General features: G+C 32.2%; 1 protein-coding gene across 1 annotated transcript in view; it reads right to left on the bottom strand.

The window, feature by feature from the left end:
- Positions 1 to 318: 318 nt before the first annotated feature.
- The window catches only part of LOC148942265 (uncharacterized), a 53,548-nt gene continuing 28,039 nt past the window's right edge, over positions 319 to 25,827 (bottom strand). The window contains 1 exon segment of the mRNA XM_089103275.1: positions 319 to 2,445. Coding sequence (XP_088959401.1) covers positions 989 to 2,445 — 1,457 coding nt within the window. The 3' untranslated portion in view covers positions 319 to 988.

Here is a 25,827-nt window from a genome sequence, read left to right as displayed (position 1 = left end):
AAAAACCTTCAGATTCTAATTGAATGGCCCAACCCTTATGTTTCATGAGGCAGTCTTAAGCAACTGGGACAAAACGTTAAACTTTAGCATAAAAGCGAAGTATTGAGGAGGGAGCAGCCCTTCTCATATACAGAACAATTTCTCTTCTTTTAATTTTTAATACTACTTCTACTTGTGATTAAAGACATGAGATAGTCTCAGACTGATGAAAGACTCAAATAGTCTATCAGTCTTGTGAGCCATTTGAAGGCAATTGGAGATCAAAAAGGTGATTCAAAGATAAAATAAAATTTTTCCTAGAACCCAACAATAACTTGAAGAACAAAAGAATAAGTGGCTAGCTGACACACACTTGAGAAATTGGTGTTCATCTGTTGTGAAGATCAGCATATATATAAGATCAGCATAATATAACTCGTATATGTAGTAATTTCACAAGATAATTGACTATTAACGATTTATTTCGAAAGTACTACATTTTTTTAGTTTTCAAACCATTCGAAAATAAAGCTTTTTGACGTTTTTGAACCTAATTTATTTAAAAACTAATACTTTGCATTTCTTTTTTTTGTGAGCTAAGGTAAGCACCACAGGACCTTGTTTTTCTTGCTAAACGGTTGGAGACTTCAAAACCCACAAAATCATGCGTTTTGAACACTCAAGAATTCTATTTGAGCTGAAATTACCAAAGTAAATAAATATTTTACCAGGCACTACAAATTAGAAGGCAAAATAGGCACTGGCTCTGCTTCTGCAGTTTTACAAATGCAAGAATTCTCGGAGATCAAGCTTTACTTGTCAAAGAATAAGAAAAACCAGAAATTTTCAGTGATACATATAGCAAACAGTTCAGATTTGAGAATTAGATTGCATGGAACAGCTTTAATAATTCGACGTCTATCTCAACTTCTGTCAACGAAAACCACTATTTCATCCAAAGTTTTTATTACTAACTATCAGTTCTCTTCCTAGAATGGGTTGTTAGGTGCTATTTCATGTTCGACCTATTTAAAAATGTTCTGTGGCATAAATTACATTTGAATGGCTTCTCACCAGTATGAAGTCTTCGATGTAAATTCAAATAGCTTGACGAAGGAAAGCATTTCTTACATCTATCATATTTAAAAGGCTTCTTACATGTGTGCACTATTTTGTGGTGATTCAAATTGCCTGGTGTAGAAAAACATTTTTTACATATCTCACATTTCAAATGGCCCTCATCTGTATGCACTATTTGATGCTGCTTCAAAGAGCCTGATGCAGAAAAACATTTCTTACAAAGATCAAATTCAAAAGGCCTCTCACCTGTATGCACAATTTGGTGCTGTTTCAAATTGCTTGACGAAAAAAAGCATCTCTTACATATATCACATTTAAATGGACCCTCACCTGTATGCAAAATTTGATGCTCCTTCAAAGAGCCTGATGCAGAAAAAGAGTTCTGACATATCTTACATTTAAATGGCTTTTCACCTGTGTGCACAACTTGATGCCTGTTCAAGTGGCTTGATGAAGAAAAGCATTTCTTACATATCTCACATTTAAGTAGGTTCTCACCTGCATGCACTATTTGGTGAAATTTCAAATTGCCTGATGTAGAAAAACATTTCTTACAAATATCACATTTAAATGGCCTCTCACCTGTATGCACTATTTGGTGCCGGTTCAAATGGCTTGTTGAAGCAAAGCATCTGTTACATATCTCACATTCAAATGGACCCTCCCCTGTATGCACAGTTTGATGCTGCTTCAAAGAGCTTGATGCAGAAAAAGATTTCTGACAAATATCACATTCAAATGGGTTCTCACCTGTATGCACAGTTTGGTGCTTTTTCAAATGCGTTGGTTAAGGAAAGCATTTGTTACACAGATTACATTCATATATATTTTTTCCTGTGTGTATACTTTTAGGTCTTTCTAATTTTCTGTGCTTTTTACTGTGCAGGTATGTTTTTGGATCGTCTAAACCTTTTTCATCATATTCCGATTTTAATGAATTTGAGTAGCCGCTACTAGATGGATTCTGTGAAACTACTAATTCATTTTCCTGTAGGTCTAGTTCAGAAATGGTTGGCAAAAAGTGATCTTGTAACACTAGATGTTGTCTCATATCACCAATAGATTCTCTAAAACAAATGACACATTTCCTTGTCACTCCCATTTGGTGATCCATGAAATGAACAACAAAATTACTGTAATTATGAACTACTGCAGGGCAGACATCACACTCTATTAGTGAAAGCTCTTCACATCCAGTGTCAATGTGAAGATCTAAAATCACAAGGGATTTCTCTGCTTTTCCACAGGATCCGCAACGCCAGATTCCAACTGTTAATTCTTCAATAGACTTCTCTGTCAGTTTTCCCACCATAACGATCGGTTTTGGGCCTAAGAGTATTTGCTGACTCACATTATCAGACCTGAGCAAAGTAGAATGACACATCCCTGTAGAAAAAAAATTGAATTAAATTTCTTTTCTGAAATTAATAAAATAAGAAAACCAAAGAAATTGGCATTATAACAATTAGGGCTCGATCGATATATGGACCGGCCAATATTCCCTGACCGATATAGGGGTCAGTGCCTTTATCAGATATCGGAAAATATATAATGGATATCGTCGGATTTGTTTTTCTTTCCTTTATGCGCAACTTATTCAGAAGATGGGACCAGACGACCTCAATTAAATTTTCCTTGTACAGTCCTTGGGGACAAAGCGACCAGTTAGGTCTTACTAGGATAGAAAGAATAGAAGTAGAGAGTCAAATGAATTCGAAGTATATTTTTTGGAAATATACACTGTATGCAGATCTTTCAAATCTGAATGATGATTTCAAAAGTGTCCAACTTCTAATAAAACAACTAAATAGAGCAAAATACGCCATACATATATTTTTAATGACTGCATGGGTGAAAGATCCAAGTCAATCAATTAAACCAAGGTCTAAATTCCTCATAATAGTCGTTATTGTAATATTGCTTTGCCAATCTTTTGACAACAAGATCATATTTCGCTTTGATTTAGTTCAAAATATGCCTATACATTCCTTATAGCGCCACCTTAATACCCTTAGCTTATATAGTAGCAATTTCTGTTCGGAAAGTAGCAGCATCAGTTGGAGTATGCATATACCATCTTTTTTTTTTTTAACATCCCCTTCAACGCCCGATGGTCAAGCTTAATACACTAATTAATTTTTGAAATACGCTCTATTGACAGTCTAAATGCACATAGTGTCTTTGGTAAGTTCGAATTTGCCATCAAGATTCTCTCAAATTTTACCTTCATAGGCTTATCCTTAATAGTAGCCTAATAGTATCACAGCAGTTGCAGTGGTAGAAGGAAAAGTAGTTCCAGTGTAAATGTTGAAATAGTATAAGTAGTAACAAAAGTAGCAGAGGATTAATTACGTTATCAGCATGTACATATTGGCTATTGATCAGTTGAGCATTCCTTTCCTAAAGTCAAGGAAATTTCACCTTGGCACGAAACACCATTCTAAAAACATTGCTGCATTGCGCTTTTGACCCCCTTTTCATCTTAATGCTCTAAGCCCTACAATTTACTAGAATTGAAGTATTGGTTGGAGTAGTTTAGTAGCAGTAGTAGTATTAGTAATAGTAGCAGTGATAGTATTGCAAATAGTGACATGTGTATATCACCTTTGTCAATTGATCTTCCCTTTAAGTGTTCTCTGAAAGTTCCAAATTAATACAAAAATTCATTCTTGAGATGCACCCTTTTCACAATCTGTATAAACAGAGTATGTTCTGATTTAGTTCAAACTCCCCCTCAGTATTCTGTCCAGTTTTCAGCTTCATGGGCTTAGCCTGAATTGAACCAGTATTATAGCAGTAGTGGTAGCAGTTAGTATTGGGCGATATTAAATATCTATATCGATATATCACACGAAATATCGATATCGAATATCGAAACGTAAATATCAAATATCAAAACAAATATTTTTGGTTTTTTTGTATCTAACGGTAAATCCAGAAGAAAAGATCCAACAAAGAAATTTTTTTCGTAGACGGTAATGAAGAAAAATATTGTATTCAATCCATTAACTCATTTATGCTGATACACAGCATACACAGCTATATCCGGACTTTTATATAGCCTGTTCACAAACTATTTAGATAGGGCTCTCAAATGCTGCTGAGATCCTCCGATAGGCTTGGCTAGATAAAATACCTTCGAGGCTTAGAGGCCTTTTTTTAGATCACATTCGTCACGATTGCCACATAATTCAATTCGCGTTACAAGAATTTATATATAACCCCTGACGATCTTCTCCAAGTTGAGAGTCAAATAGCCAGAGACATGGAATTGGCCTTTCTAGAATCTGAATCAAGTGTTGCAAGTGCCATGACAAGCCCTGCAATTCATTCACTACAGAATCAAGCCAGTTTGTGGTATTACATAAAGAAGTTTCAGTTGTCAGCAGTTGCAATTCAGTAGTCAATGCAAGGCAAGCTTCGTCAGCATTTGCATCTGTCACGGCTTTCCAGATTTTCATTAAGGAGACTGTAGTTCCAAGAAAAATTGATCCACTCAAGTCAAGGAAATCTAGTAATATGGGTCTCAGAGATACCTCTATAAATTTGCCATAAAATTAATATCCATGTCCACCACCAATGTCCTTTCTCAAAGTGAATTCCAAGTCTGAGCATATAGTTCGTGGCAACAAACTCTACGTAAGAAGCAGCTCGGCCGAATAACAACCGAAACTCTAAAGCACGGAATTTTGATAACAATAGGTACATCGAGTGAATTGGATTTTACACCAGCTCCAGATATATAATATTTATCTAGTATCATGCACCCATCACAAGTCATGGAAGTATGAGAAAATTTTTATACTTTTGACAAAGGGCGATAAATTCCCCTAAAAACGACAAACACCCATAAAAAGACAAAGAATCTTAATAAAAATCGCACTATCAGATTGGGCATATCAGAGAATCTCACTGTAAGGGTTTCTGGCTTCCATCTGAAAAAATGTGAAATTGTGTAATTTTTTCCAGAAGAAAGATCATGTATGTGGGGTTTTTTTTTTTTTTTGTCAAGGTGATCGTATATATAAAATCGGGAGAGGGCTCGCTCAAACGAAAATTGCAGTTGTAGTTCCCCATTTTGTGACCAAAACGATTAGGGGGCGGCTAGATCCCCCTACCACGCCCCTTTTGTTCCCAAAGTCATCCGATCAAAATTTTGAGACAGCCATAATGATCAGCATAGTTGTAAAGTCCAGTATTCATGCCTTTGGGGATGACACGGCCCTACAAACCCCAGGGGAAAGGTTGTAAGTTATGAAATATGTGTAGTGTCTACATTTAGTGTTTGTTTTTGGGAAGTAAACAGACATTTTATGGGAGGGTGACTTTTCTACGGGAGGAATTTTCTGCAGTGGAAATTTTTAAAGAGAAAATTTATCCATTGGGAGGGATGTATGAGTTCATTCCGGGATGAACTTTCAAAGGAAATTCATAAACGGGAGAATTTACCCGAATTCTTACACTAAATTCTTTGTATTTGCCGTTTTTCTCTTTGCCAACTCAATTTTAAAGGTGGAGATATAAAGGGGAAATTACCAAGGGAAAATTTTCATAGGAGTTAAAATTGTCTGGGGGATTTTTGCATGGGGAAGGATGTTTTTACGGAAGAGATTCTCTATGGGGGAATTTTACGTGGAGAAACTTTCCATTGAGACACTGAGAGGAGAGAATTTCCAGGAAACATTTTCCATGGAGGGAGGACTTGCGGCATGATATGAAAAACAGTTAAATAAATAAAGTTTTTTTCAACTAAAAGTAAGGAGCAACATTCGAAGTTAAAACGAACCAAAATCGTCTCGTGTATGAAGAGTGGGGCCCTCTATCCAATACCTCATTTTTTATGTTATTTGTAACTTTTCCCCCCAATTATTTAAGAACAACACCAGGAAAAAAGAGCCGTTTAATTAGAGTAAGGAGATTTTTAAAATACGGAAAGAAATTTTGGTATGAAGAGAGAGGTATTAAGGAAAGGTTATCCCTCTCATGCACGTAACAATTTCTGTTCTTCTAAGTTTTAATGTAGCTCCGTACTTTCAGTGGAAAGAAAAAAATCATTTAATTACTGAAAGGCATAATCAACTCTCAGGGGAATTTATTAAAATGCGACTGATTTCGAATAGCAAAAAATAACCAAAAATAAAAATATACAAAAAAAAAAAAAAAAAAAAAAATTCAATTTTTGTTATTGAATTTTGGCAAAACTTAGTCAATCTGAGCAAAAAACTGATCAGAAATAACGAAATCAATTATTAAATATCGACACAATATTTATTTGAATTATCATCCAACACTATCAGTCGTGGGAACAGCAGCAGCATTAATAATGTATTATTATTAGTAGTAGTAGCAGCAGTATTAATAGCAGTAGCAACAGGTACATTTTGCCTTTTGGTCAACTGAATATCCTACTCATGATACCTCGGGAGTTTCCTCTTGATAAGATAATGCGTTCTTAAATATTGCTGATACGCCCGTATCAGCAATCTGCATGAACATAATATACTTAGATTTAGTTCAACGTTTCCCCTCAAAATTTCCTCAGTTGTTTATTTCAATATCCTTGTCCTTAGCAGTACCCGCTACAGAAGTAGTAGCATTAGTTATAGTAGCAGCGGCGTGCAAATATTGCCATTTTTCGTCAATTAATCATCCCCCTTACAATTTCCTGGAATGTCCAAATAAATATACTCTGTCATTCCCGAGTAACACCCTTTTCACAACCCATATACACATATCATGTTTTGATTTAGTCCAACACTCCCAGAACCCTCCGGCGGAGGGGGTGAGGGGGGAGGTTGTGGTAGGGGGGGAGAGATCCACAAACGAATAATGCAGGACCCTTTCAACACTGTTGAAAAAAAATAGATGTCTCAAAACGTTGGTTTGTTTTTTATTTTTCGGAATTTATGGGCGTGAGAGGGAGGGGCGTTAATATAGTTACTCTCAAATCAATTTTGACTTTTAAAAAGAGCACTATAACTTCCCATTTCAAATCAAATGACCCCCAACTGAAGTTTATACAACAACCCACTACATAAAAACCTTATATACCCCCAGGGCATAATTTACAGCCCTTGTCCCAGGGCTATGGGGGATTGTGTCAACCCTTAAGGCATTGTTATATGTTATCTAGATTATTTTGTTTGAAAATGGATGTCTCACGATTTCAATTAGATGCGATTCATGAAACAAATGTAGTTAGGAGGGGGGAGGGGCTAATAGACCTCCATCACTTTTCGCTCTCAAATGAGAACTAGAACTTCCAGTTTTCAAACAAATGAGCCACCTCTAAAGTTTATACAACGATTCCTTCCGTATAAACCTTAAATGCTCCCAGGGCATATTTTACAACCCTTGTCCCAGACTCTGTTGGTTTGTAACGACGCCAAAAGCCTTAGTATATGATCTCTAGACTATTTTGAATAAATGACTGTCTCAAAATTTTTATTGTCAGCATGTCGGGAAAACAAGACGGGGGGGGGGCGGTAAAGTAGCGGCCCTTGGGTCACTTTTACTCTTAAAAAGGGCAGTGAGATTTCTCACTACCTTTACAACGAAACCCTTGTAAAGTTTATAGGATAATCCTCTCTAAAAAAAACCTTATATGTCCCTAGGGCATAACTTACAACCCTTCCAATGAGGGCTTTGGGGTGTTTCATAATAACAAAAGGACAGTCGGGTCTCTTCAACTATGCTTAACATAAAATTACTCTCTTCACATTGTGATTTGAGGTGTGGGGGGACCGTCTGGGCATGGAGGGGGGGCTTGTTTCTCTCAAATCTTTTCTAACACTTAATATTGTTTATACTATTTTAAATAAAATGTCTATCTAACAATTTCAATCAGATCCGTTTGTTTAAAAGAGGGGTAGGTGGGGGGAGGGGGCTAGTTACCCTCCATCAGTCTTGACTCTTAAAAAGGAACTATAACTTCCAATTTTCAACCAAATGAGACTTCTCTAAAGTTTATACAACCATCCCTTCTATAAAAACCTTAAATGCCCCCAGGGCAGAACTTAAAACCCTTTCCCCCCGGCTTTGGCGGTTTGTTTCAACCCCAATAGCCTTGTTATAGGATCTTTGAGCTAATTTAAATAAAATTGCTATCTCAAAATTTCAATTGGATGCACTTCGGGACATTAAGACATGTGTGAGTTTGGGGGAGGGGGGGGGAGACGCCCTCCGTCCACTGTTACTCTTAAAAAGGGCACTGGAACTTCTGATTACCAATCCAATGAGCCACCTCCAAAAATAATGCGACACCCTTTCTATAAAAACCTTATATGCCCCCCGGGCAAAACTTAAAACCCATGCCCTTGCGGCGCTGGGCGGGGGGGGGGGGTGTCGCCCTTAAAAATAAATTTTCGGAACTTTCAAATAAGCTGAACAAAATGGCTATCTCCAAATTCAAATTGGATATGTTAGGAAAATTATGGACGTTGGGGGCTGGTTGCCTTCCAAACACTTTTGACTATCAAAAAGGGCACTAGCCCTTTCAATTTCAGATCGAATGACTACTTTTCGAAGTTTCTAAGACAACTTCAGTAGAGAGGGGTCAGGAGGTACAGAACGAACACCCCTGCTGCCATCTACAATTTAGTTTAATGCTGACGGGACATAATTTATTCAAGGATTATCGATCGAGTCTAATGGTGGTCAAGGTCAATCGATCTGTTGTTGTTGTTGTTTGGCCACGTGTAATGGCATGAGGGGTGATTTACATAATCGACGGGAGAATTATTGATTCACGAGCGTGGGGAATTATGAAACAATATGGTCATAGAGTCCCTAGGGAGAAAGATTACGTAATCGCTCAATGACCTTAAGAAACAAACATGGCTTCATTGTTGTTTGGTTAGCTTAACCTGAGAAATTGATTTACATAATCGCTAGGGGAAATTATTGATTCACGAAGGGGAGAATTAAGAAACATTAAGGCTTCTTTAATCTTAGGTCTGAGGGATAAACATTCTTTAGGTCAGAGAGAAAAATTAATATTCTATTTTTAAATAGGGCTTCATTGATCTTTAGTGTCAGGAATTATAATTGACTAAGGGTAGAATTAAGAAAAATTAAGGCTTCTTTAATCTTAGGTCTGAGGGATAAACGTTCTTTAGGTCAGAGATAAAAATTAATATTCTATTTTTAAATAGGGCTTCATTGATCTTTAGTGTCAGGAATTATAATTGACGAAGGGGAGAATTAAGAAACATTAAGGCTTCTTTAATCTTAGGTCTGAGGGATAAACGTTCTTTAGGTCAGAGAGAAAAATTAATATACTATTTTTAAATATGGCTTCATTGATCTTTAGTGTCAGGAATTATAATTGACATCACTTGTTATCTTGGAATTATGCGGGAGTCTAAAGAGATAGAAATTCTATTTTTAAATAAGGCTTCACGGAGCTTTAAGTCGAAGAGATAAATTGATATTCTAACGAAACCCTAATAGTTTAGCTAGGAAAATTTATGAGATGAAGAGATTAACGTAGGAAAGGGTTTCCTAGAAATTTGAAATGCGTTAGCGCAGAGATGCCAAACAAAAGGAACACGCTGAAATTACGTTTAGGGATTATTTGGGCGAAACGGTTTTAGATATTTTATGGGATTATTTCGGCGAAACAGTTAGAGACATTTTGAAAGAAGATTTTAGGAAACCTAACCTAACCCCCCACCCTCCCCTCCCTCTCCTCCCCACTCCTCACCGTCACCTCCCCCTCCCCTCCCCTCCCCCTACCCATTTTTTTAATATTTTTTGTGCATTGAGACACAGAAGGGACACCCTCCCCCAAGGGTCCCCCAAACACCCTCCCCGGGCCCCCCAAAGAGTCCCCTCTCCATTTTTTTAATACTTTTTTATGGCTTTATTATATATTTTCTGAACAAGTTCCATTCATAATGTCATTCCTAAACCCATTTTCCAACCTCAAAGAGTCCCCATCCCCAATTTGTAAATACTTTCTTGAATTTTTTAACATGGTATTTCTTAACTTTTTACGTTCCGACCTTTCTCAAAGAGTCAAATTTAAAGTTCTATTCCACATATTTTCCCGGAACAAGAAAAGTCCCAAGACATAAAAAATTTTAAGTTCACTTCTAAATTTTTCCGTAGAAGATAGGAAAAGTTATACTATGATTGTGATTATTTTCTATGAAGATAAAAAATTTCACTTTAATTCTAAATTTTCTTAAATTCAGTTCTGACCACTCTCAAAGAGATAAAAAAATTTAAAGTTCTGTTCCAAATATTTCCCCGGAAGAAGAAAAGTTCAACTTCGATTCTGAATTTTCTCAATGAAAATTAAATAATTTATTGATCAATTCTATTTTCCCAAAATAATATAAAATTTTCCACTTCAATTCAGATTTTTCTCAAACAGATGAAAAAATTTAAAATACTGTTCTAAATTTTTCATAGAAGATAGAAAAGTTCTTGTTCTCTTCTGAATTTTATCAAAGAACATAATTCATTTCTAATTTCTCCAGAGAAAATAAAAAGCTTCCACTTCAGTTTTAAGTTCACCAAGACATAAAAAATTTAAAGTTCTGTTCTAAATTTTTCTTTAGAAGATAGGAATAGTTATACTATTATTGTGATTATTTTCAATGAATATAAAAATTTTAACTTTAATTATAAATTTTCTTAAATTCATTTCCGAATTTTAAAATATAGATTAAAAAAATTTAAAGTTCTGTTCCAAATTTTTCATAGAATATTGGAAAAGTTATACTTTGATCGTGAATATTCAAGTTCTCTTCTTAATTTTACCAAAGAACACAATTAAATTCTAATTTCTCCAGAGAAAATAAAAAGCTGCCACTTCAGTTTTAAGTTCGACACGACATAAAAAATTTAAAGTTCAATTCTAAATTTCTACATAGAAGATAGGAAAAGTTATACTATGATTGTGATTATTTTCTATGAAGATTAAAAGTTTCACTTCAATTTTAAATTTTCTCAAAGAAGTGAAGAAAAGTTCAACTTCGATTCTGAATTTTCTCAATGAAAATTAAATAAGCTATTGATCATTTCTATTTTCACAAAATAATATAAAAATTTTCCACTTCAGTTCAGATTTTTCTCAAACAGATGAAAAAATTTAAAATACTGTTCTAAATTTTTCATAGAATATAGAAAAGTTCTTGTTCTCTTCTGAATTTTATCAAAGAACATAATTCATTTCTAATATCTACAGAGAAAATAAAAAGTTTCCATATCACTTTTAAGTTTACAAACACATAAAAATTTAAAGTTTAATTCTAAATTTTTCCATAGAAGATAGGAAAAGTTATACTATGATTGTGATTATTTTCCATGAAGATAAAAAGTTTCAATTTAATTCTAAATTTTCTTAAATTCAATTCCGACCTTTTTCAAAGAGATGAAAAAAATTAAAGTTCTGTTCCAAATATTTTCCCGGAAAAAGTTCTAGTTCAATTTAAAATTTTCTCAACGAAGTGAAGAAAAGTTCAAGTTCACTTCTGAACTTTACCAAAGAACACACGTCAATTCTAATTTCTCCAGAGAAAACAAAAATCTTCCACTTCAGTTCTTTATTTCACAAAGACAAAGAAATTTAAAGTTCATTTCTAAATTTTTCGGTGGAAGATAGAAAAAGTAATACCATACTTGTTAATATTTTCACGGAAGATAAAAAGTTCTAGTTCAATTTACAATTCTAATTTCGCCAGTTAAAACAAAATCTATCACCTCAGTTCTCGATTTCACATAGACAGAAAGAAATTTACAGTTCTATTCTAATTTTTCGGTGGAAGATAGAAAAAGTAATACCATACTTATGAATATTTTCATGGAAGATATAAAGCTCTTATTCAATGTACAAATTTTCTCAACGACGTGTAAGGAAAGTTCAAGTTCTCTTCTGAATTTTCTCAATGAAAAAGAAATTAGACATTGATCATTTCTATTTTTCCAAATAATATAAAAATTTTCCACTTCAGTTCAGATCTGGCTCGAAGAGATGACAAATTTAAAATACTGTTCCAAATTTTTCACTGAAGATAAAAAAGTTCAAGTTCTCTTCGGAACTTTACCAAAGAACACATTTCAATTCTAATTTCTCTAGAAAAAATTAAAATCTTCCACTTCAGTTCTTTTTTACACAAATACAAAGAAATTTAAGTTCAATTCTAAATTTTTCGGTGGGCCATGGAAAAAGTAATATCATACTTGTGAATATTTTCATGGAAGATAAAAAGTTCTAGTTCAATTTAAAATTTTCTCAACGAAGTGAAGAAGATTTCAAGTTCTCTTCTGAACTTTACCAAATAAAACACATAAATTATAATTTAAAAATATAAAAAAAAAATATTACTATTAAGTTCTGAAGTTAACCAATACATAAATAAATTTAAAGTTCAATTCTAAATTTTTCGGTGGAAGATAGAAAAAGTAATACCATACTTGTGAATATTTTCACGGAAGATAAAGAGTTCTAGTTCAATTTAAAATTTTCTCAACGAAGTCAAGGAAAGTTCAAGTTTCCTTCTGAACTTTACCAAAGAACACACTTCAATTCAAATTTCTCCAGAGAAAACAAAAATCTTCCACTTCAGTTCTTTATTTCACAAAGACATAAAGAAATTTAAAGTTCAATTCTAAATTTTTCGGTGTAAGATAGAAAAAGTAATACCATACTTGTGATTATTTTCACGGAAGATAAAAAGTTCTAGTTCAATTTAAAATTTTCTCAACGAAGTGAAGAAGAATTCAAGTTCTCTTCTGAATTTTACCAAAGAACACAATTTATTTCTAATTTCACCAGAGAAAATAAAAATATTCCATTTCATTTCTTTATTTCACAAAGACATAAAGAAATTTAAAGTTTAATTCTAAATTTTTCGGTGGAAGATAGAAAAAGTAATACCATGCTTGTGAATATTTTCATGGAAGATAAAAAGTTCTAGTTCAATTTAAAATTTTCTCAACGAGGTGAAGGAAAGTTCAAGTTCTCTTCTGAATTTTCTCAATGAAAAAGAAATTAGTCATTTATCATTTCTATTTTTCCAAATAATATAAAGATTTTCCACTTTAGTTCAGATCTGGCTCGAAGAGATTAAAAATTTAAAATACTGTTCCAAATTTTTCACTGAAGATAAAAAAAGTTCAAGTTCTCTTCTGAATTTTACGACAGAACACAATTCAATTCTAATCTCTCCATAGACAATAAAAATCTTCCACTTCAGTTCTTTATTTCACAAGGACAGTGAAATTTATAGTTCAATTCTAAATTTTTTGGTGGAAGATAGAAAAAGTAATACCATACTTGTGAATATTTTCCCGGAACATAAAAAGTTCTAGTTCAATTTAAAATTTTCTCAACGAAGTGAAGAAAAATTCAAGTTCTCTTCTGAACTTTACCAAAGAACACACTTCAATTCTAATTTCTCCAGAGAACAAAAATCTTCAACTTAATTTATTTATTAAACAAATAAATATTGTATTTTAAATTTCATTTCTAATTTTTAGGTGGAAGATAGAAAAAGTAATATCATACTTGTGAATATTTTTACGGAATATAAAAAGTTATAGTTGAATTTTAAATTTTCTCAATGATGTGAAGGAAAGTTCAAGTTCTCTTCTGAACTTTAACAAATAACACACTTCAATTCCAATTTCTCCAGAGATAACAAAAATCTTCCATTTCAGTTCTTTATTTCACAAAGACATAAAGAAATTTAAAGTTCAATTCTAAATTTTTCGGTGGGAGATAGAAAAATTAATACCATACTTGTGAGACTAAAAATGAAGATATTTATGCAGAGTTTCAACTAGCTATGGCTAAGTTTGCTAAAGACAAGCTATTTTCTTGCGAAAAAACACAAAATCAGAAAAAATGTTAAAAGTTACTATATTACATAATAACTTAGACAAATAATTAATATATTTATGCAGAGTTTAAAATAGCTATGGCTAAGTTTGCTAAAGAAAAGATATTTTCTTGCGAAAACACACAAAATCAGAAAAAATGTTCAATTTTACTTTACTACCTATGTAATTAGGATTAAATGAAGATATTTATGCAGAGTTTTAACTAGCTATGGCTAAGTTTGCTAAAGACAAGCTATTTTCTTGCGAAAACACACAAAATCGGAAGTAAAATGTTCAGTGTTCCTTTAGTACATACACAATTAGTCTAAAAAATGAAAATATTTATGCACAGTTTCAACTATCTATGGCTAAGTTTGCTAAAGACAAGCTATTTTCGTGCGAAAACACACAAAATCAGAAAAAATGTTCAATGTTCCTTTCGTACCTTCGCAATTAGGCTGAAGTGAAGATATTTATGCAGAGTTTCAACTATCTATGGCTAAGTTTGCTAAAGACAAGATATTTTCTTGCAAAAACACAAACAAAATCAGAAAAAATGTTCAATGTTCCTTTAGTACCTACGCAATTAGGCTTAAATGAAGATATTTATGCAGAGTTTCAACTAACTATGGCTAAGTTTGCTAAAGACAAGCTATTTTCTTGCGAAAACACAAAATCAGAAAAAATGTTCAGTGTTCCTTTAGTACCTACACAATTAGACTAAAAATGAAGATATTTATGCACAGTTTTAACTATCTATGGCTAAGTTTGCTAAAGACAAGCTATTTTCTTGAAAAAACACACAAAATCAGAAAAAATGTTCAATATTCCTTTAGTACATACGAAATTAGTCTTAAATGAAGATATTTATGCAGAGTTTCAACTATCTATGGCTAAGTTTGCTAAAGACAAGCTATTTTCTTGCGAAAACAAACAAAATCAGAAAAAATGTTCAATGTTCCTTTAGTACCTACGCAATTAGGCTTAAATGAAGATATTTATGCAGAGTTTCAACTAACTATGGCTAAGTTTGCTAAAGACAAGCTATTTTCTTGCGAAAACACAAACAAAATCACAAAAAATGTTCAATGTACCTTTAGTACCTACGCAATTAGGCTAAAAATGAAGATATTTATGCAGAGTTTCAACTAGCTATGACTAAGTTTGCTACAGACAAGCTATTTTCTTGCGAAAACACACAAAATCAGAAAAAATGTTCAATGTTCCTGTAGTAACTACGCAATTAGGATAACAATGAATATATTTATGCTCTGTTTCAACTATCTATGGCTAAGTTTGCTAAAGACAAGCTATTTTCTGGCGAAAACACAAAATCAGAAAAAATGTTCAATTTTCCTTTAGTACCTACGCAATTAGGCTGAAATGAAGATATTTATGCAGAGTTTCAACTATCACTGGCTAAGTTTGCTAAAGACAAGCCTTTTTCATTCTATAACACACAAACAAAGAAAAAATTTTATATTATCCTTTATTAAATACTCAATTAGGCTTAAATGAATATATTTATGCAGAGTTTCAACTAACTATGGCTAAGTTTGCTAAAGACAAGCTATTTCCTTGCGAAAACACAAAAAAAATCAGAAAAAATATTCAATGTACCTTTAGTACCTACGCAATTAGGCTAAAAATGAAGATATTTATGCAGAGTTTCAACTAGCTATGACTAAGTTTGCTAAAGACAAGATATTTTCTTTCGAAAACACACAAAATCAGAAAAAATTTTTAATTTTCACTTAGTACATACGCAATTAGGATAAAAATGAAGATATTTATGCACTGTTTCAACTAGCTATGGCTAAGTTTGCTAAAGACAAACTATTTTCTTGCGAAAACACACAAAATCAGAAAAAATATTGTTAGGTTAAGTTAGATTAGGTTAGGTTAGCCTACGTACGCGCGCATATAGGTTAGGTTAGGTTGGATTAAGTTAGGTTAGGTTAAGTTAGGTTAGGTTAGATTAAGTTAGGTTAGGTTAAGTTAGGTTAGGCTAGGTTAGCCTACGTACGCGCGCGTACGTAGACTAACTATGATAAGATAAGCTAAGCTTTTCCGGCGAGTATGGTTAGGTTAGGTTAGACTAGATTAAGTTAGGTTAGATTAGGTTAGGTTAGGTTAACCTACGTACGCTTAGCTTAGGTGAGAGACATGCAAAAAGTTAGGTGTATGATTAGGTTAGGTTAGATTAAGTTAGGTTAGGCTAGGTTAGCCTACGTACGCGCGCGTACGTAGGCTAACCTAGCCTAACCTAACTTAACCTAACTTAATCTAACCTAACCCTAACCTAATCATACACCTAACTTTTTGCATGTCTCTCACCTAACCTAAGCTAACCTAAGCTAAGCGTACGTAGGTTAACCTAACCTAACCTAATCTAACCTAACTTAATCTAGTCTAACCTAACCTAACCATACTCGCCGGAAAAGCTTAGCTTAACTTATCATAGTTAGCCTACGTACGCGCGCGTACGTAGGCTAACCTAGCCTAACCTAACTTAACCTAACCTAACTTAATCTAACCTAACCTAACCTAACTTAACCTATCCTAACTTAATCCAACCTAACCTAACCTAGATGCGCGCGTACGTAGGCTAACCTAACCTAATCTAACTTAACCTAACCTAACAATATTTTTTCTGATTTTGTGTGTTTTCGCAAGAAAATAGCTTGTCTTTAGCAAACTTAGCCATAGCTAGTTGAAACAGTGCATAAATATCTTCATTTTTATCCTAATTGCGTAGGTACTAAAGGAACATTGAACATTTTTTCTGAGTTTGTGTGTTTTAGCAAGAAAATAGCTTGTCTTTAGCAAACTTAGTCATAGCTAGTTGAAACTCTTCATAAATATCTTAATTTTTAGACTAATTGCGTAGTTTCTAAATGTAAATTGAACATTTTTTCTGTTTTTGTTTGTGTTTTCGCAAGAAAATATCTTGTCTTTAGAAAACTTAGCCAGAGATAGTTGAAACTATGCATAAATCTCTTCATTTCAGCCTAATTGCGTAGATACTAAAGGAATATTGAACATTTTTTCTGATTTTGTGTGTTTTCGCAAGAAAATAGCTTGTCTTTAGCAAACTTAGCCATAGCTAGTTGAAACAGTGCATAAATATCTTCATTTTTATCCTAATTGCGTAGGTACTAAATGAACATTGAACATTTTTTTGATTTTGTGTTTTCGCAAGAAAATAGCTTGTCTTTAGCAAACTTAGTCATAGCTAGTTGAAACTCTGCATAAATATCTTCATTTTTAGCCTAATTGCGTAGGTACTAAAGGAACATTGAACATTTTTTCTGATTTTGTTTGTGTTTTCGCAAGAAAATAGCTTGTCTTTAGCAAACTTAGCCATAGATAGTTGAAACTCTGCATAAATATATTCATTTAAGCCTAATTGAATAGGTACTAAAGGAACATTGAACATTTTTTGTTATTTTGTGTGTTTTCGCAAGAAAATATCTTGTCTTTAGCAAATTTAGTCATAGATAGATAAAACAGTGCATAAATATCTTAAATTTTATCCTAATTGTGTAGGTGCTAAAGGAACACTGAACATTTTTTCTGATTTTGTGTGTTTTAGCAAGAAAATAGCTTGTCTTTAGTAAACTTAGCCATAGTTAGTTGAAACTCTGCATAAATATCTTCATTTAAGACTAATTGCATAGGTACTAAAGGAAAATTGATCATATTTTATGATTTTGTTTGTGTTTTCTCAAGAAAATAGCTTGTCTTTAGCAAACTTAGCCATAGATAGTTGAAACTCTGAATAAATAACTTCACTTAAGCCTAAGTGCGTAGGTACTAAAGGAACATTGAAAATTTTTTCTTATTTTGTGTGTTTTCGCAAGAAAATAGCTTGTCTTTAGCAAACTTAGCCATAGCTAGTTGAAACTCTGCATAAATATCTTCATTTTTAGTCTAATTGCGTAGGTACTAAAGGAACATTGAACATTTTACTTCTGATTTTGTATGTTTTTGCAAGAAAATAGCTTGTCTTTAGCAAACTTAGCCATAGATAGTTGAAACTCTTAATAAATATCTTCATTTAAGACTAATTGCATAGTTACTAAATGAACATTGAAAATTTTTTCTGATTTTGTGTGTTTTCGCAAGAAAATAACTTGTCTTTAGCAAACTTATCCATAGTTAGTGGAAACTATGCATAAATATCTTCATTTTTAGTCTAAAATCGAAGGTACTAATTTAACATTTAACATTTTTTATTATTTTTTGTGTTTTCGAAAGAAAATAGCTTGTCTTTAGCAAACTTAGCCATAGCTAGTTGAAACTCTGCATAAATATCTTCATTTTTAGTCTCACAAGTATGGTATTAATTTTTCTATCTCCCACCGAAAAATTTAGAATTGAACTTTAAATTTCTTTATGTCTTTGTGAAATGAAGAACTGAAGTGGGAGATTTTTGTTATCTCTGGAGAAATTAGAATTGAAGTGTATTCTTTGGTAAAGTTCAGAAGAGAACTTGAACTTTCCTTGACTTCGTTGAGAAAATTTTAAATTGAAATAGAACTTTTTATCTTCCGTGAAAATATTATAAAGTATGGTATTACTTTTTCTATCTTCCACCGAAAAATTAGAATTGAACTTTAAATTTCTTTATGTTTTTGTGAAATAAAGAACTGAAGTGGAAGATTTTTGTTTTCTCTTGAGAAATTAGAATTGAAGTGTGTTATTTGGTAAAGTTCAGAAGAGCAGTTGAACCTTTCTTCACTTAGTTGAGAAAATTTAAATTGAACTCGAACTTTCTATCGCCCGGGGAAAATATTCACACGTCTTGTATTACTTTTTCTTAATACCACAGAAAAATATAGAATTGAACTTTAAATTTCAATGTCCTTGTTAAATAAAGAAATGAAGTGGAATATCTTTATTGTCTCTGGAGAGATTAGAATTGAATTTTTTTCTGTGGTAAAATTCCGAAGAGAACTTGAACTTTTTTTATCTTCACTGAAAAATTTGGAACAGTATTTAAAATTTTTCATCTCTTTGAGCCAGATCTGAACTAAAGTGGAAAATTTTTATATTATTTTGAAAAATAGAAATGATCAATGACTAATTTCTTTTTCATTGAGAAAATTCAGAAGAGAACTTGAACTTTCCTTCACTTCGTTGAGATAATTTTAAATTGAACTAGAACTTTTTATCTTCCGTGAAAATAATCACAAGTATGGTATTACTTTTTCTATCTTGCACCGAAAAATTTAGAATTGAACTTTAAATTTCTTTATGTCTTTGTGAAATAAAGAACTGAAATGGAATATTTTTATTTTCTCTGGTGAAATTAGAAATTAATTGTGTTCTTTGGTAAAATTCAGAAGAGAACTTGAATTCTTCTTCACTTCGTTGAGAAAATTTTAAATTGAACTAGAACTTTTTATCTTCCGTGAAAATAATCACAAGTATGGTATTACTTTTTCTATCTTCCACCGAAAAATTTAGAATTGAACTTTAAATTTCTTTATGTCTTAGTGAAATAAAGAACTGAAGTGGAAGATTTTTGTTTTCTCTGGAGAAATTATAATTGAAGTGTGTTCTTTGGTAAAGTTCAGAAGGGAACTTGAACTTTCCTTGACTTCATTGAGAAAATTTTAAATTGAACTAGAACTTTTTATGTTCCATGAAAATATTCACAAGTATGGTATTACTTTTTCTATCTTCCACCGAAAAATTAGATTTGAACTTTAAATTTCTGTATGTCTTTGTGAAATAATGAACTGAAGTGGAAGATTTTTGTTTTCTCTGGAGAAATTAGAATTGAAGCGTGTTCTTTAGTAAAATTCAGAAGAGAACTTGAACTTTTCTTCACTTCGTTGAGAAAATTTTAAATTGAACTATAACTTTTTATCTTCCATAAAAATAGTCACCTGTCTGGTATTACTTTTTCTATCTCCCACCTAAAAATTTAGAATTGAACTTTAAATTTCTTTGTCTTTGTGAAATAAAGAACTGAAGTGGAAGATTTTTATTTTCTCTGGAGAAATTAGAATTGAATTGTGTTCTTTGATAAAATTCCGACGAGAACTTGAACTTTTTTATCTTCAGTGAAAAATTTGGAACAGTATTTTAAATTTTTCATCTCTTCGACCCAGATCTGAACTAAAGTGGAAAATTTTTATATTATTTGGAAAAATAGAAATGATCAATGTCTAATTTCTTTTTCATTGAGAAAATTCAGAAGAGAACTTGAACTTTCCTTCACTTCGTTGAGAAAATTTTTAATTGAACTAGAACTTTTTATCTTCCATGAAAATATTCACAAGTATGGTATTACTTCTTCTATCTTCCACCGAAAAATTTAGAATTGAACTTTAAATTTCTTTATGTCTTTGTGAAATAAGGAACTGAAGTGGAATATTTTTATTTTATCTGGTGACATTAGAAGAAGAGAACTTGAACTTTCCTTGACTTCGTTGAGAAAATTTCAATTGAACTTGAACTTTTTATCTTCCGTGAAAATATTCACAAGTATGGTATTACTTTTTCTATCTTCCACCGAAAAATTAGAATTGAACTTTAAATTTCTTTATGTCTTTGTGAAATAAAGAACTGAAGTGGAAGATTTTTGTTTTCTCTGGAGAAATTAGACTTGAATTGTGTTATTTGGTAAAGTTCAGAAGAGAACTTGAACATTTCTTTACTTCGTTGAGACAATTTTAAATTGAACTAGAACTTTTTCCGGGACAATATTTGGAACATAACTTTAATTTTTTTCGTCTCTTTGAGATATGTCGGAATTGAATTTAATAAAATTTAGAATTAAAGTGAAACTTTTTATCTTCATGGAAAATAATCACGATCATATTATAACTTTTTCTATCTTCTACGGAAAAATTTAGAATTGAACTTTAAATCTTTATGTCTTGGTAAACTTAAAATTGATATTGAAACTTTTTATTTTCTCTGGAGAAATTAGAAATGAATTATGTTCTTTGGTAAAATTCAGAAGAGAACAAGAACTTTTCTATCTTCTATGAAAAATTTAGAACAGTATTTTAAATTTTTTCATCTGTTTGAGAAAAATCTGAACTGAAGTGGAAAATTTTTATATTATTTTGGGAAAATAGAAATGATCAATAGCTTATTTCATTTTCATTGAGAAAATTCAGAATCGAAGTTGAACTTTTCTTCACTTCTTTGAGAAAATTTAAAATTGAAGTGAAACTTTTAATCTTCATAGAAAATAATCACAATCATAGTATAACTTTTCCTATCTTCTATGTAGAAATTTAGAACTGAACTTTAAATTTTTTATGTCATGGCGAACTTAAAACTGAAGTGTCAGCTTTTTTATTTTCTCTGGAGAAATTAGAATTGAATTGTGTTCTTTGGTAAAATTCAGAAGAGAACTTGAAAATTCACGATATTAGTATAACTTTTCCAATATTCTATGAAAAATTTGGAACAGAACTTTAAATTTTTTTCATCTCCATGTGAAAAGTCGGAACTGAATTTAAGAAAATTTAGAATTAAAGTGAAACTTTTTATCTTCATGGAAAATAATCACTATCATAGTATAACTTTTCCTATCTTCTACAGAAAAATTTAGAACAGAACTTTAAATTTTTTATGTCTTGGTGAACTTAAAACTGAAGTGGAAGCTTTTTATTTTCTCTGGAAAAATTAGAAATTAATTATGTTCTTTGATAAAATTCAGAAGAGAACAAGAACTTTTCTATATTCTATGAAAAATTTAGAACAGTATTTTAAATTTTTTCATCTGTTTGAGAAAAATCTGAATTGAAGTGGAAAATTTTATATTATTTTGGGAAAATAGAAATGATCAATAACTTATTTCATTTTCATTGAGAAAATTCAGAATCGAAGTTGAACTTTTCTTCTTCCGGGGAAATATTTGGAACAGAACTTTAAATTTTTTCATCTCTTTGAGAATGGTCAGAACTGAATTTAAGAAAATTTAGAATTAAAGTGAAATTTTTTATCTTCATAGAAAATAATCACAATCATAGTATAACTTTTCCTATCTTCTACGGAAAAATTTAGAAGTGAACTTTAAATTTTTTATGTCTTGGGACTTTTCTTGTTCCGGGAAAATATGTGGAATAGAACTTTAAATATGACTCTTTGAGAAAGGTCGGAACGTAAAAAGTTAAAAAATACCATGTTAAAAAATTCAAGAAAGTATTTACAAATTGGGGATGGGGACTCTTTGAGGTTGGAAAATGGGTTTAGGAATGACATTATGAATGGAACTTGTTCAGAAAAGATATAATAAAGCCATAAAAAAGTATTAAAAAAATGGAGGGGACTCTTTGGGGGGCCCGGGGAGGGTGTTTGGGGGACCCTTGGGGGAGGGTGTCCCTTCTGTGTCTCAATGCACAAAAAATATTAAAAAAATGGGTAGGGGGACGGGAGGGGAGGGGAGGAGGGGAGGGGAGGGGGAGGGGAGAAGGGGAGGGGGAGGGAGAGGTGACGGTGAGGAGTGGGGAGGAGAGGGAGAGGGAGGGGAGGGTGGGGGGTTAGGGTTAGGTTTCCTAAAATCTTCTTTCAAAATGTCTCTAACTGTTTTGGCGAAATAATCCCATAAAATATCTAAAACCGTTTCGCCCAAATAATCCCTAAACGTAATTTCAGCGTGTTCCTTTTGTTTGGCATCTCTGCGCTAACGCATTTCAAATTTCTAGGAAACCCTTTCCTACGTTAATCTCTTCATCTCATAAATTTTCCTAGCTAAACTATTAGGGTTTCGTTAGAATATCAATTTATCTCTTCGACTTAAAGCTCCGTGAAGCCGTATTTAAAAATAGAATTTCTATCTCTTTAGACTCCCGCATAATTCCAAGATAACAAGTGATGTCAATTATAATTCCTGACACTAAAGATCAATGAAGCCCTATTTAAAAATAGAATATTAATTTTTCTCTCTGACATAATGAACGTTTATCCCACAGACCTAAGATTAAAGAAGCCTTAATGTTTCTTAATTCTCCCCTTCGTCAATTATAATTCCTGACACTAAAGATCAATGAAGCCCTATTTAAAAATAGAATATTAATTTTTCTCTATGACCTAAAGAACTTTTATCCCTCAGACCTAAGATTAAAGAAGCCTTAATGTTTCTTAATTCTCCCCTTCGTCAATTATAATTCCTGACACTAAAGATCAATGAAGCCCTATTTAAAAATAGAATATTAATTTTTCTCTCTGACCTAAAGAACGTTTATCCCTCAGACCTAAGATTAAAGAAGCCTTAATGTTTCTTAATTCTCCCCTTCGTGAATCAATAATTTCCCCGCGATTATGTAAATCAATTTTTCAGGTTAAGCTAACCAAACAACAATGAAGCCATGTTTGTTTCTTAAGGTCATTGACCGATTACGTAATCTTTCTCCCTAGGGACTCTATGACCATATTGTTTCATAATTCCCCACGCTCGTGAATCAATAATTCCCCCATCGATTATGTAAATCACTCCTCATACCATTACACGTGGCCAAACAACAACAACAACAGATCGATTGACCTTGACCCCCATTAGACTCGATCGATAATCCTTGAATAAATTATGTCCCGTCAGCATTAAACTAAATTGTAGATGGCAGCAGGGGTGTTCGTTCTGTACCTCCTGACCCCTCTCTACTAACTTCTTCTATAAGAAACGCCCTGGTCTAAAACAAAACAAAAAATAAATAATAATAATAAATAAATAATACATTGTGTCAACATCATTCTTTACTCAACATTTTTCTTTACTTTTCACAGGCAGCGCTATTGCGCTGCCTGTGATAAAAACATATTAACAGATAGAAAGTCAATCTACAATAACATCGTTAGAATAATTTACCCAGAAAGAATAAAACCCACAGAGCAAACAAATACCAGTCTTCAAATTTGAAAAATTAGATATGACAAGAGGTTGGAATAAATTCAAGAGTGATAAATTTGATCGTTATGAAACTGATTTCGCAAATTTAGAATTTTATTCACTGATTTCTAGATCCAGTAGTTACTAGTTAATGTTTATGAATAAAAACAGACTTCTACTCAATCAAGATTAGAGTGGCAAATTAAATGACACTTTTTAAACATAGCTCAACTTTTAGCCGACATAAAAAAGGGTATAAAATATTAAATAATCGTTTTGTTTTTAGCGGTAGTAATACTTTCAATGCAAGTAAAAACTTTCAGTAAATGTGTTTGAAGCAATGTGTAACATTTTCTTATTTATCTTAGCAAAAACAAAAATTCGGCGGAATTTTTTTTTATTTCTCATTAAAAATTTATTAAACGACAATATTAGTTTAATTATACCTGGGTCATCAGGATCCACTTTCAGGGAGTCAAATTATCGAAGTGATGTGGAAATCCTGGGAGAAACAGACTCAGGGAGATTTTGATGTTCTGGTGATGGAGAAGAATTTGAAGTTTCAATCAGAGTTTCGGCAACACTTTTTGAAGGACTTTCAACACCTACAATACCAAACAAAAAAAGCTATAAAAATACAATCCCGATAAATTACTCAGAAACAATAAGGCTCCCAAACCCAAGAAAGCAACAAAAACAGATAGGAAAATTTAAAACGGTGGCAAATCGAGAGCCTCAAACAAAACTGAGGACTGATAATCTAAACATTATTTCAATGTATTTTGTTAATTACTTCCTTTTCTGCAACTTTTTGAAATAATTTAAAAAGCGTTCCTCTGTTAAGAAAAAGAAAAAAGGAAAATTTGAATTTGCAATTAATCAAACTTTAGTTCAAATGAACAAGAGGTAAATTATGTGTAGGGGTAACTTATACGAGTGGGAACTGGTGCTAGTGTTGAAAACATTTAATTTTTTTACTTTTATAACTTTAAAAAATCAAATAATATTTAAATTTTGATTACTAAATATCAGTATATGTATATTAAACTGACAATGATCATTCATTTGTATTTTTTTTATTAATGGGCAAATTATGTTCTGGCCTTGGGAAAGTACTGGGGTTTTGCGCCCCACTCATGTTAATTCCTGCTCATCTTGAGTTGGACTCGTTTATTAATTGTAATTTCTGTTTGTTTTGTGGTTCATTTATTTATCGATGTTGATTTGGGGTAGTTTCACGTTTGGTAGATTATTTTATTTTATTTTCGCTCATTTTTGGTTTAATCGATTTCTTTAGTTTTCTTTGAAAATCTTATTTTGTGGAAAAAGTTTTTTCTAATCAAATTCTATTTGTTTTACATTGACATTGTTTTTTCAGGAGAAAAAAAATAATTCTTTAATTCTTTTCTTTTTTTTGGGACTTTATAGTTTGGCCAGTTATTTGGATGCTGGAGAAAAATTTTCAGGAATTTTTAACAACATACACCCTTTTAAAAATCTGGACACAAATAGTAGTGTTTAATTTAGTTTCATACCTCCTATAGTTGACCTGAAATAGAAAACTCGATATCATTCGCAAAAAATCTCTTTACTTTCTTTGACAGCTTGCATACACTTACGCTATTTTGATTTAGTTAAATTTTAAGAGCAGAAGTAGCCCCGAAAGTTTGAACATAATACCCTCAATCGTTCTTGGGATACTGCTGAGATGCCTTATTGGGAATTAGAATTAACACAGTGCTTTTTGATTTAATCTTAAGGCAACGTTTAGTTTTTAAAAATATTGGGCAAATTGGAGGGGGGGCATGGGAGGGGGGCTAGTTGCCCTCCAATCACTTTCGACTATTAAAAAGGACATTAGCCCTTCCTATTTTAAATCGAATGAGCCCTTTTTGAAGTTTCTACAACAACTCCTTCAATACGAAGTGCCCTGGTCAAAACAAAAAAAAATATAAAAATAATAATACATTGTAACCACATCGATCTTGACTATAAAAATTTCAAGCCTTCCCATCACTGTCGACCATTAAAAAGGGCACTAGCCCTTTCAATTTCCAATCGAATGAGCCCTCTTTGAGTTT

This window comes from Artemia sp. Qi Xiang Cuo, chromosome 17 (assembly GCF_049724085.1).
Source record: "Artemia sp. Qi Xiang Cuo chromosome 17, ASM4972408v1, whole genome shotgun sequence".
NCBI classification, from domain to species: domain Eukaryota; kingdom Metazoa; phylum Arthropoda; class Branchiopoda; order Anostraca; family Artemiidae; genus Artemia; species Artemia sp. Qi Xiang Cuo.
This window is presented reverse-complemented; position numbering and strand designations above follow the sequence as displayed.